Source organism: Vombatus ursinus, unplaced genomic scaffold (assembly GCF_900497805.2).
Source record: "Vombatus ursinus unplaced genomic scaffold, bare-nosed wombat genome assembly UNPS02009994.1, whole genome shotgun sequence".
Taxonomy (NCBI): Eukaryota; Metazoa; Chordata; class Mammalia; order Diprotodontia; family Vombatidae; genus Vombatus; species Vombatus ursinus.
In genome coordinates, this window is record NW_020949772.1 from 7,338,731 (window position 1) to 7,352,595 (window position 13,865).

General features: G+C 43.2%; 1 protein-coding gene across 2 annotated transcripts in view; it reads right to left on the bottom strand.

Moving 5' to 3' along the window:
- Positions 1-13,712, bottom strand: part of MLXIP (MLX interacting protein) — a 66,104-nt gene extending 52,392 nt beyond the window's left edge. The window contains exon 1 of one of the 2 annotated variants that reach the window (XM_027853472.1): positions 13,485-13,712. In XM_027853472.1, coding sequence (XP_027709273.1) covers positions 13,485-13,651 — 167 coding nt within the window. In that variant the 5' untranslated portion in view covers positions 13,652-13,712. Of the gene's footprint in view, positions 1-9,134; positions 9,304-13,484 lie in introns of those variants that run through there. The other variant, XM_027853473.1, reaches the window with a different exon arrangement.
- Positions 13,713-13,865: the final 153 nt, after the last annotated feature.

Sequence of the window (13,865 nt, forward strand, 5' to 3'; positions counted from 1 at the left end):
GATAGATAGATAGATAGATAGATAGATAGATAGATAGATAGATAGATAGAGGGCACAGGGTGAGTTGAAGATGAAGGGGTCATATCTGGAGAATAAAATTAAGGGATGAGAGAGGATTATACTAGGAGAAGGAGAAAGGGATAGGTAGAACAGGGTAAATTATCTCACAAAAATAGAAAAGAAAAGGCTCTTACAGTGGAGGGAAAATGGGGGAAGCTAAGAGGGAATGAGTGAATCTTATTCTCATAGGATTTGACTTAAGGAGGGAATAATATACACACTCAATTGGGTATGGAAATCTGTCTTACCCTACAGGAAAATAGGGGGGAAAGGGGACAAGAGAGTAGGGGGATGATAGAGAGGAGGGCAGACAGGGAAAGGGGGTAATCAGAAGCAAATACTTCTGAGGAGGGACAGGGTCAAAAGAAAGAACAGAATAAATGGGGGAGGGCAGGACAGGATTAAGGGAAATAGAGTTAGATTTTCACAGCATGTCTACTACGGAAGTGTTGTGCATAACCTATATTGAGTTGCTTGACTTTTCAATGAGGGTGGGTGGGGAGGGAGGGAGGAAGGGAGAAAATTTGGAACCCAAAGTTTTAAAAACACATGTTTAAAAAAAATGTTTTCATGCAACTGGGAAATAAGAAATATAGGAAATGGGGTACAGAAATCTATCCTACCCTACAGGAAAATAGAAGGGGAAGGGGATAAGAGAAGGGGGGAGAGACAGAAGGGAAGGCAGACTAGGGGAAGGGGTATTCAGAATGCATGCCATCTTGGGGTGGGGGGAGGGGCGAGATGGAGTGAAAATCTGGAACTCAAAATCCTGTGGAGGTAAATGTTGAAAACTAAAAATAAATAAATCTATTTAAAAAAAAAAAAGAAATCTTAAAAGAAAATTGCCCACATCTCTTAGAACCAGAGGGCAAAGTGGAAACAGAATCCAAAGTCACCTCCTGAAAGAACCACCCCCAGCAAAAAATGAAAATTCCCAGGAACATCATAGCCAAAATCCAGAGCTTCCAGGTCAAAAAAAAAACAACAACAAAAAAAACTGTGAACAGACAGAGAAAAGATCTTAAGTACCAAGAAGCCATAGTCAGGATCATACAAGATTTAGCAGCCACCACTTGAAGGAACAGAGAGCTCGGAATATGTTATTCAAGAAAGCCAAGGATCTGGGCTTATAACCAAGAATAAATTATTCAGCAAAACTGAGTATAATTGTACAAGGCAAAAAAAAAAAAAAATCTTGAATGAAACAGAGGACTTCTATGCATCCCTGAGGACAGCTAGGTGGTGTAGTAGATACAGTACTGGGCCTGGAGTCAGGAGAACCTGAGTTCAAATCCAATCTTATACACTAGGTGTGGGACCCTGGGCAAGTCATTTCACCCTGTTTGCCTCAGTTTCCTAATCTGTAAAATGAATTAGAGAAGGAAATGGTAAACCACTCCAGTATCTTTGCCAAGAAAACCCCAAATGGGGTCACAAAAAGTCAGACAAGACTGAAACAACTCAACAACAACAAGCATTCCTGGTGAAAAGACTGCAGCTGCAGAGAAACTGAACTACAAACACAGGTGTGAAGAAAAATATAAAAAGATAAATATGAAGGAGCAATGAAAAAGGACTAAACAAGGACAAACTGCTTACATTAAGATATGGAGAAATGATACTATCTCCTCTGATACTTATCATCATCAAGATTCATAGAAAGAGTCATATTAGACAACACCTGGGAGTGGTTCTGTGTTGATCTTAAGAATGGAAAGAAAGGGGAAGAGGAATGCACTAGGGGGTGGGAGGAAAGGAAAGAAAATTAGGGAAAATTATCTCACATAATGAGGGTACACAAGTAGATATCTACACAAATGGGAGGGGGTAGAAGGGAGCAGCTGACAACTTGAACCTTTCTCTCATCTGAACTGGTCAAATGAAGGAAGAATATACACAGAAGCTGGGTACAGAAATACATTTCACTCAACAGTGATAAAGGAGGGAAAGGGGAAAAGGGAGGATTAGAGGGAGGTTAGACTAAGAGAATGATAAAATTAATTCTGAGGATGTACAAAAATATTTATAGCTCTTTTTGAGGTGACAAAGAATGGGAATCTGAGGGAGTGCCCATAAATTGGGGGATAAATAAGATGTGATATATAAATTTGATAGAATACTATCATGTTGAACTCTTATTAGTGTAATGACCAACTAGGATTCCAGAGGATTAATGATGAAACATGCTATCCACCTGATGATAAGAGATGAAAGACTCTGAATGCAGAATAAGACAAATATTTTTTAGCAAATCTCCAATGTGGACATTTATTTTGATTGACCATACATATTTGTAATCTGTTTTGTTTTTCTTGAGTTCACAATGAGTGGGGTATGAGCGCTAATCTTGGCTGATTGAAGCAAAATATATTTTAAAAAAGAAAAGAAAATTTGGGAACTCTCATCAGCACAATGACCAGCCACAATTCCTGAGGAGTCATGATGAAACATGCTGCCCACATCTCCACAGAGAGGGCTCAGAGTGCAGACTGAAACATTTTATTTTTAGACATGTCCAGTGAGAAATTTTGTTTTGCTTGACTATACAGATGCTTGTAACACAGGTTTTATTTTTCTTTATTTCTCAAGGTAGGGGAGAGGGAAGTGAGAGAGAGAGAAGGTTGATCTTAATTACTGAATAACATTTGTCTCTCTAACAGCCCTTTTTAGTCACTTTTAGTAAGCAGCCTGGGGTTTCTATAATTCTAACCTTTGCCTTTAAGCATTTGAATGAGGAATGGCAGCAATGAAAAGTAGGGTTAGGATTTAGAATCTCAGTGAGATTTTTTAAAATGGGTACACAATCTAGGTTTCTACAAGACATCTTCCCACTCTGTGTCATAGGAACTAGAACTTTTCAATCCTACTGAGATGGCCACTTGACAATTCTTCGCTATTTAACAGAAGGGTGCTACCCATTTCTTTCACAACTTGACCAAGAGGTCCTAGTCCCTAAATTAGCCTAGAAGAACTCTCCATCTGTTCTTTTCTGTGCTCCCTCCTCGGGCCTGTAGCTTCTCTCACTTGGGTGTATCTCCCCCTATCAGTTTTAAGGATAGTCAGTCATTAAGGAAATCAGGAAGAGGGAAGGGTTTAGGGAGACAGATAATGAGTTCAGAGGTGGAAATGCAGAGTTCAAGATGGCAATTGGAGATAAGAGACTGGAGGTCAGGAGAGAGATTAGCATTGGATAAACAGATCTGCATAGAGATCATTGAATCTATGGGAGCTGATGAGATCAACAACTAAAAAGGTATAGAGGGAGAAGAGAAATAGGTCAAGACAAAGCCTGGGGAAGGACAATCCATCTTGATGAAGGTACAACAAAGGAAACTGAGAAGTAGCAGTCAAGAAAGCCAGATAGTGTCAAAGGTTGCAGAGAGATCAGTAAGGATAAGACTGAGATAAGGGAACTTTCTATGGGTTGATGACATCAGAAGCCAGACTTTAGAAAGTGAGGAGAGTGAGAGGCCTTCTTAGGGAGGTTAGACATGGATTTGTAGGCAGTTCAGAAGCTTTCAGTAGACAGAGATTTAAGGTAGGTGAGGGATGATAGGGGACTAATTGTCAGATTAGAGGCTTAGTCTCTCATGTTAAAGGGACACTCTAAGTTCTTGAGCCATGATGAAGGACAGGCATCCAGGCAATTCTCTCCAGAAGTCTGGGCAATCTTCTTCTGATTGTGGGAAAAATAGCTGACTTTGTGTCTTTTCACATTCTTGTGAAAAATTATCAAAATCTTCACAGAAGCAAGGAAATCTGTCTCTATGTTGACCAAAGCCATAAAAATCTTGGTTGGCTGATGAATTATTGTATTATTTATTATATTATTAATAATAACAGCTAGCATTTATATAATGCCTTAAAGTTTGTGATACTGTTGGGGGGGGGTTGTGTTTGTATAAAATGAAATCTCATTTGATTCTCACAACAACCCTGTGAGGCAAGCACTATTATTACCCCCATTTTACAGACAAGAAAACTGAGGCTGAGGAAAGTTAAATGACTTGCCCAAGGTCATAAAGCCAATACATGTCTGAGGTAAGAATGGAATTCAGGTCTTCCTGACTCCAATTCCAACATTATCTACTAGACCACTAACGGTCTGTAAGTAATTGGTAAGTAGTTTATTAGTAAAATGTTATGTGTGTGATCTGTTTAGGAGTTATCTCATATTGTTATGTAGCAGTGATTACACATTACCCAATGTATATCAGGTTAAATTTTTTACAAATTGTATTTGATTAAAACACTAAACTTTGTTCACACATGTGACTTTAGTCTGTTGTTACACAACATAGTCATTTGCTTAGAGTTTTAAACAACCTGAAGGAGCTCTGTTCCAGAACATGTACTTTCTTTTACACCATCTGTTAAACCTGGTACAACCTCTAACTTCTTATTGTTGTTACTAACAATTAATATGTGCTACCTCGACACGCATTCTAAAAAATTATAGCCTACGGAAACCTAATACATTAAGCTACCCTCCTCCCTTGATTTATAACTTTCTCAAATAGACAGTTAAGTAGGAAACCTTTCAAATGGTTTGTCTCTAAGTATAAAGAGAAATGAAGCTCTCTTAATTTTCATATCACGTGTATGAGACAATAAAAGTTTTGACCACAATGCTCAAAATAAGAGAGGGGGATTAAAATTATATATGATTTTACTGGAAATTTTTATGGGCGATAAACACGTACAGCATTGCTTACATGTAAAGAAGGCAAGAACCAACCATGATTAATGTTTTCCAGTAAAACTACTACTGAAATTCAATAAATGCTGACATTCCCCCACCCAAAAATGATTCTATTTGACATCTTTTAGACCAATCTTATCCAAAATATAGGATTGCAGAACTTTTTAACAGAAGCTGAAAAGTTGGCATCAGACCCTATCGGCTAACATTATGTCTAGCTTCTTACCACATCATGTTGAAAAGTCTTAATGAGACAAGTATTATTTGCCCCCATTTGTAGATGGAAAATGCAGGTATATGAAGAATTAACAGACCGAGGTTTCCACAGCTGGTCAGTGATGGTGGGGTTCCAACCTGTTATAACCACCTTCCTCAAAACAAAGGAACTCCTTTTCTGTTCCAATTGTCCGACTATAGGAATTCAGATTAAGTCAATTATCTTCTGCTGTTTTAATTCCCTGTCTCACTCACCAATGTAACCACTACAAGGTTATTTCTACACTTAACGTTCAGAATGGCACACGAAAATAAATTGGGGAAAGAGATGTAGGGCACCTTGGGAAGTAGAGAAAGAAACTGATTAGTTTAGGGGCTACTTTGGATTGAAGAACCAGAGATGCAGAAGTCTGCTCCACTCACCACTGGCTCCTTTTTTTCTCTTCTTCCTTCTTAACAGCTGAGTCCAGCTTGGTTTACTTAAGTAAGTCCTAACCAGATAGCTCATCTATTCCCTGGGGTGAGGAAAAGGAAGGTTTCACTGGACAATAAAATAGAAGATATTGCTCCTTCCTATTTCCTTTTGGTGACTGCTAAGTCACACCCACATACACTCTTCAGACCTCACCTACCGAGGTTTCAGAAATCAGTACTAGGCAGGGAGCAGAGACTGCCTTGTCACGAATGGACAAAATCTAATATGCTATAGCCACTTTTCAGAAAGCCAATAGTCTCCTACAATTTGTTCCTCCCCAAATAAACACTTGAACATCATCTGGAAACAGCAGCAGTTAACAGGAAATCAAGCCCAAAAAGCACAGAGTTTGGGGGTGGGGGAGAGTGAGAACAATGAGGTCAAGGGACCGGAAGCTAAAGGTAGACAGAACAACATAGGCTAGGAACATTAATGCAGAGAAGAACCAGCCTGCCCTCCTCATAATCAGCACTCTCTCTTTAACAGTATTGACCATAGTCCTAAATCCTGAAAGAAGGAAAGTGGAGATCATCAATTGGAAGTCATCAGGGTTCGAACCCCGGTGGAACTGGTTTTCTAACAAGAAGGGTTTCACTTCATTCTCATGTAGGAGCCAAGTCTCCTCCTCACTAGTCGTGTTGGCCCTACTTCTCAGGAAGCCAGCTCTGCCATGGAAGAGCTAAGATCAGAACCTGCCACCGTACTCTCACTTCTCTGCCAGACGCCACAGCCCAGCCAGCTGTCTTTGGGTCACTCCTCTGTCAGCTTCTGCATGCAGTCAAGGGCTTCACTGCCAATTAAAGGAAGTGCATCCCACTGTCAGCCTCACACAAGGAAACAATGAGGGGGATCTGTAGCTGTAAAACCCAGCAAAGGCAAAGGCAAAACAGAGACAGAATCAACTGGGCTGAGGGTCTTTAACAGGCAACACAAATATACCCACTGACAAACTACAGAAACTGACAAGTAAGAAAGTCATCCTAAGGCTCCTCACTTACTTCAAAAGTAATGCTCCATTTCTTCAGGAAAAAAGAAAAAAAAAAAAACAACTCTGAAGTAAATGCAGGGTGGGAGGAAGGGGGATGCCATTTATGAAATGTTCTTCCCTGGGCTGTTTGTTTAATAATAAGCCTTGAGCCAAGCCCTTCTCATACTTTTTCCAGTGGCAAAGCCCTTTTCTTGAAATAAAACACTGGTGCATCATCTACAGGAGAATATTTTTAAATTATGCCTGCTACTAAAATAAGGATAGCAGGAACACTGCCCCTCAAGTCCATATAAATGTTAAATTTATTCTCTAATTAAGAAAACTGAGGAGTACATAAACAAATGTGAAGTTGTACCCACACTTCTCTCTTTCTTTTCTGGGGTTCCAACCTGTTATAACCACCTTCCTCAAAACAAAGGAACTCCTTTTCTGTTCCAATTGTCCGACTATAGGAATTCAGATTAAGCCAATTATCTTCTGCTGGGCTCATTTTAGTACAAATAAAGTCAATGTCAATCACTATAACAAGGCCAAACACCAAGAAATTGCAATGGTCATTCTTGGTCCAGGAAAAGAGAAAATTCATTTATTTCCTTCTGGTAAAAAGGAGAGAGGCACTGGCTGCACATACACTCTCAGACCCAACTGGTCTCTTTGATTTTGCTTAACTGTTTTGTCTTTGGTACAAGGGAGGATGATAATATCTGGAAATGACTAAGGGAAACACAAAATAGTATTAATATAAATTATTTAAAAATTTATTTAAAAAGTTTACTTAAAAAATAAACTCCACATATATATCTTTTGGTGTGGGATTAAAAGTCCCTAAAATTCAGAAGTCTGCAAATATGGTACAATTGCTCATAGTCCCTTGGGGATTTTCTGTTCTTATTATTTTATTTATATGGGTTTTTAAATACAATTTATAATGAAGCTACTGAAACCTAAAACTACACTAAGACTTTTGCAACACCCTGTATGCTTGAATTATCTGTACTTGGAGCCTGAAATTAAATGTATACTACCAATGGTACTAAATAACACAAGGCTGATTTTAAAAAAATTCAGATCTATTTTATTCTGAATCTAACAATATTATAACCATAGGCTATCAATAAGTATTCTTTCAATTTGAACAATACTTGATGGCAAGTTACCTTCGTAAGAATGTTTCACACATAAAAACAAATTTCCCCTTTACTTATATAAGTCAGTTATATTTAAGGGAGAACTATTTCCAGGTCTACATTTTTGCTTCTAAAATTCTAAATGTTTTCGGGGCTGCTAGGTGGTGCAGTGAGTGGATAGAGCACTGGCCCTGGAGTTGGGAGGGCCAGAGGTCAAATCCAGCCTCAGACACACTAGCTGGGCAAGCCACTTAAACCCGACTGCCTTGCAAAAAAAAGAAAAGAAAAAAATTTTTTTTAATGTTTTCAAATTTGCTACATCTTGTTTGCAAATGCCTTTATAATTCTGCTAGAATCATGGAGCAATTATTAAATTTGGAAACACTGTACAAGATTACTAAAAGTAAACTCAAATTGTCTCCCATTTGCATTTCTTCTATACTTTAGACTTAGCATTTTAATAGGTCCCTAGGAGTTAAAAACTAAGAGAGGGAACTAACACTTTTGCCTCTTCAAAATTTCCTTTTTGCACAATTATCTGTAATAGACACTGGAACAAAAAAAAAAGGTAGTTTTTAAAAAATTCTAATACAAATGGACAAGAAATCTGCATCATACATTGAACCCATTCAACGACTCTAGACCTAAAGAAACCACTTTTCAGTCACTATCAATTTCACCTAATCTCTCATAGTCCTCTTCATTGAATGAATACATACACTCTTGAGCAGCAGAGCATGCCCAACAGGCCTGCTCGGTTTGTGTATGTTTGCCTACCAAACACCACAGAAGAGGATGATTTTGTTTTTCTCCTCTTCTGGTAGAACAGCTTGGGTAAACTAAGTTTTTAGCCCTTTTCTCTCACTACTGACTCAGCAAGGCCCCAGTTTGCTTCCAGAATTTTACAGGCTCACAAGTATAAATCTGGCAGGGAAAGTTAAGGCTCTGATCCAATGCTTTCATTTTAAAGATAGAGAAGAGTGTTTACTCTAATAATGGATATAGCTAATTTCCCATAATATTTCTAATATCCAATGATAGCTAATAATGAGAGCTCGTCTCTAATAACGGAATTAAGCTTCCCTAAACTGCTACTTTTCACATGTAACTTAAGAAAAAGGCTACCCCAAATGATGAAGGGTACACCGCAACCCAGAAGGGCTGTATTCCTTCGGTCTTCCCTTCTGGAACTTGTCATACAAGCTGGAAAGGCCACAGCAATGCTGCTATTTTACTTTTGAAACAGAAAGCCCCTGCCCAGCTCTGTGCAGATGCAAATAAGAAAACCCAGAGCACCAAGGAAGGAACTGCCTGTACTGTGACTTAGAAGATGGAAGTCAGGGTTAAGGGGCAGACATGTGACAAATAAGTCACCAAGGAAATTCTTTTTAAAGGAAATGGAGCTGTTACAGGAACTCAGAGGAACACACAGCCAGTTACTTCTTCCAGAAGGTAGAACAAAGCCAACCACAGCCAAGTGCCTACTATTTTAACTATGTCTGACTTAATATATTAAGGCTAAACCTGTAGCTAATTAACTGTCCAGAAAACAGCAACTCAGCTTACCAAGGAGGAGAAAGAAGTTCCAACTTCTCTCTATAGCATACATCTCTACAGCATACACTATTCCTGGAGAAAGGCTCCCAGTCCAGGTGACTGAGCTGATTGTTCTTATGCTGCTTGCAGACCAGCTCTGAGACAGCCCCTGCCAGCCCAGCTCACCAGTGATCCTAATCCCAAATGTGAAGGGCTCAGCACCAGCAGCTCTTTCCAAGAAAGTGAAGAAGCTAGTTGGTACAAATCCTTAATGCATGCACAGTGATGGAATGGAAAGATCTTTAATCCTTCCATCCCTTCCCAGCCCCAGCATCTGTCTTGAGGTGGCTTAGGGATTCTGCTGGCATTGAAATCAGGCTGCGAGGAAGGTGCTGGGCTCCGGTAGGCTCCACCTTCCAGTGTTTAAAAGCTGGTGGAACATCCTCCAGGCTCGAAGATTCCCACTACTCCAAGAAGGGACAGGCTGCCCCTCCAGCAGCTGGTGGCTCCCAACACGCAAAGCTCAGCCTTAGCGTGAAGCATATACCCACAGTTCCTTGTAAGCACATCTATGATTCCCAGTAACTGCTGTAGGGAAGAGGTGGGGCTTCTTGTCTAAAACCAATAAGCCCTCTGCCAGAAGTAGAATGGAACAGAAGACTGGACCCTAAGTAAGGAGACCTGAGCCCTAGTCTCTAATTGTCAGCAGCTCAATATTTCCCCTTGGACAAGTGCCCTCCTTCCCTTCTCTGGGTCTCAATTTCCTTCTCCGGATGACCTCTAAATAATCCTCTGATCCTTAAGACCTCTTCCAGCTCTAACATCCTAGGACTTCTCTGTAGCAAAGATGGGTTGGAGGAGGGTAGGAAAGCCCAGGTTGTAAGAAGTCAGTGGCGTTCTATCACTATCCACCTACATCGACGATGTAAATTTTACATCAAATAAGTCACCCACAGGTCCTGCCAGCTGTGATAACCTGGAAGCCCAATCTCTTTCCCTCCCAACTTTAAACATCTTAACCCACCTGCTGGGCTAAGATGTCCCCAAATACCTTGGGTGTCTCCAAAATGAGTGGAGCAGAAGAAAAGATCCCAGTGGGGAACAGCCTATGGCCAAGGAATCTGAGGAGCTGGAGTCTGGCCCTCATGCCGCTACTTACCCAAGGCTTGGACATGGCAAGTGAGAAGAACAACGTGCCCTTGAGCAAGCCTCCCTCCCCCTCAGTTTGCTACTCTGGACAAAAGCGATGGAGGCTGGTTTCTGAGATCAGAGGCAGCATGACAAAGGAGGCCCAGGGAGCACCAGTTACTTGTCACACACAACTAAATGGCAAAGAGCAATGAACTTGGAGCCAAAAGGCCTGGCTTGGAGAGTTATCGGCTAGCTGTGTGACCAGGGGAAAACCACTTCAGTCCTCTGAGGAGGCCATTTGACTACAGGCCCACAGCTCCTCTACAGAATGGAGACAATCACACCTATACCACCTACCTCAAAGAGTACTGCAAGGAAAACCCTCAGTAAGCAGAGTGCTAAAGGAGTATGAAGTATTACTAAGATCTTCAGCACAATTGTCATCTTCCTAAAGGATGGGTCTGACCATGTCACTGCTCTCCTCAAGAAAATGCCAATGGCTCCCTGTGGCATCTATTAGAAAACACAAACCCCTGTTGTTGGCATTTAAAGCCCTTCACACTGTGGCCCAGCCTGTCTTCCTAGACTTGGTAGACACCCCCCTCAGACACAACATTCCATCTCCTGGAACATACACCTTCTAACCTTGACCTTTTCCTGTCTACTTTCCTTCAAGGCTCAGGTTCAAAGCTATCTTCTGTAAGAGGCCTTTTCTGAGACTTCCCCTAACTCCTCAAAATACTTTATATCTACTTTTATTTGTGTATACATTACTTCAGCCCCTAGATTGTAAAATCCTTCAGGGCAGGGGGTATTTGGTTTTTGCCTTAGTATTCCCAGCACCTACACACTACACAGAATACTTAATAAATTAGCCTGATCTAACCCCTTCATTTTACAAAAGAAGAAACTGAGACCCAGAGAGGTTACACTTATTCAGTCAACTCCAATGTAAAATTAAGGGAAAAGAACTAGATCAGGGGTTCTTTAACATAAGGTCTATGAATTCATTTTGAAAACATTTTGACATTTTTTTCAATATAATTTGTTTCCTTTATAATTTCTTGTATTTCATTTTATACATTTAAAAACACGAGAAGAGGTCCTGACTTCGTCAGACTGTCCAACGGGTACAGTACAAAAAAAAAAAAAGGTTCATTCTAACTCTAAACTTTATGCGTGACAATGATAACCCCCTTCCTCACAACCACCCCCTGGAAACATGTGCATCCTCATTTTACACAGGAGGAGGAAACCCTGCTCTCTGCTACTTATTCTGCCATGAGCAAGTCACAACCTCCTGGACGCTCAACTTCCTCCTTTGTGACATGAGGATTAGAAACCCAATTATCTTTAAAGGTCTCTTTCAGTTCTAGTGCCCTTAGCAGGGAGATTGGAGGGAGACTTGTCCAAGTTCCTTCTGGCTCTCCAACTCCCTGGTTCTCCTTTTCTGTTTGTCAGCCTGGCAAGGTGCCACATGATACAGAAGCCAAGCTGCAGAGATCCTTGGGGGAGGAGGGAAGAACCTTCCTACTGCCCATGGGGAAGTGAAGGGGCAGCTCCCCAGGGTGGACTGAGGGAGGAGGAGTATGGCGATATCTCCCAAGGTCTCCTCCCACTCCTAGTCTCCCAGATCTCCATGGCTAGATAGAGGGCTGAGGGTACTCCCAGACTGGCTGTGGAAGGGCCCTCTCCCAGGTCCCTCAAAAGCAGGAAGGAGGTAAATCCTGGTTTCCCTGGCTCCACAGGAAAGAAGGGAGAACTCCCAGGGGATAGAGAGGGGAGACAGGCAATTCTAGTGTGGGGTGAAGGGTATTATTTCTTGGGTTTCCTTGCTCGGGGAGGGTAGCAGGGAGAGTTTCCAACTAGAATGGGTAGCCCAGATCCCTGACTTCCTATTGTGAGGATATATCCTTTCAGTTTCATCTCTCCCCAGCTCCCCATAGAAAGAAGCATTTCCAGTGGATGTGTGAGTAGGAAGAGGTGCTCCCTAAATGTATGTCCGCTCTCAGGTTCCCAGCTGGAGGTGAGGAGAGTTAAGTCCCCATCGTGCTGGCCACCTTCCATATGGGAGGGGGAGTGGAACTCTGTATGGGATGACTGGAAGAGAAAAAGAGGTCTCCATAAAGGAGACAGGAATGGATAGATGAGTGAGTGGGCAGAGGGCACCACCAAGTCTCTCATGGGGTAGGGGTAGGTATCTAGGTGGGAAGGAGTGGACAAATGGTTGGGAAGAGAATGTTCACTCAAATGTGGAGAGTGTGGACACCCTGTATATGAACAGAAGCAGGGAGGAACACTCTGTGTTTGGGGGAATCACCTCCCATGTTCCCCAGCTGGATGAAGCAGGTAGATCTCCAGGGGAGAGGGAGATATGGGGGGGGAAGGGAGAAACAAGTCGGCAATCTCTCCTGTGGTTGACTGCCATAGGAGGAAGAAACCTTGCTTTCCTTCCCTGGGTGAGGGTCATCTCCTAAGTGCCAAGACAGCTGGGTGACATGGCAAATACAAGTGTTGAAGATTGGAAGCCCGGAGTTCAAATCCTGCCTCAGACCTTTACTAGCCATTCGATATCTCTGAGCTTCAAGTTTCCTCATCTGTAATGGGGATTATATCACTTACCTCACAGGTTAGTTGTGAGATCAAATGAGATCATACACAGAAACTGTGAACTTTAAAATGCTACATAAACGCTATTTATTATTATCACCCCAGCTGAGAGGAAGGTACATGTAGGTCTCCAAAGGGAAAGGAATGATCATCCTTACCTCTAGGATTCTCCAATTTGGGGGAATGGGCTAGGACCAATGCACTTCTGTATGTGTGCACGGGGTGGTCAGCCCCCAGCTAGGACAATGAACTACAAAGAGAGGTATGCTTTTTTTAGGGTGTCATCCCCGGGGGCTGACAGGTGAAAAGATGGGTGTGCAGGAAGCAGGTCCTTCCCCACCTGGTGTGTGTATGGGGGAGGGGAAGGATGGAGAAGGTGGATGAGTGGACGTCGTCCCCCTCCCGCCACAGAGATGGGTGGGGTAGGTGCTGTGCGAGTGGGCCATCCTCTCCGGCCACCAGCAGGGGTATGCAGGTGGGCAGGGGAGCAGGCTGGCAGCCCAGGGGACCGAGGCGTGCGCGCTGGGGGGCAGTGGGGAGGAGGGGTCACGCCCCAGAGCCCCCCCGCTGGGAGGTGGGCGCCAAGTCGGGAGCAGGGGCCCGGGAGGGGGAGGGGACAGCGGGGTCGGCGGCGCCCACCTGTAGGCCAGGGTCATGCACTCGAACAGCTTGGTGAGGGACGCGTCGATGGACAGGTGGCACGAGCTGGTCTTGCCAAAGCTGTACGTCTGGCACGTCTGCTTGTTGACCGTGTCGAAGTCGTAGCCCTTCTTGGGAGGGTGCTCGCGGTGCGGGGACGACACCATGAAGTGGCCGCTGTGGATGATCTGCTGCCGGCCCCGCCGCCGCCCCCCGGGCTCCTCGTCCTCCGCCTCGTCGTCCTCGTCCTCGTCCGGCCCCGCGGCGGCGGCCGCGGGGGGGCCGGGCCGGCGCCGGGTCCCGCCGCCGGAGGGGCCGGAGCCCACACGGACGGGCCCGCGGCCGCCGCCGCGGCCCCCGCGGGCTCCGGCCCCTCCGGCG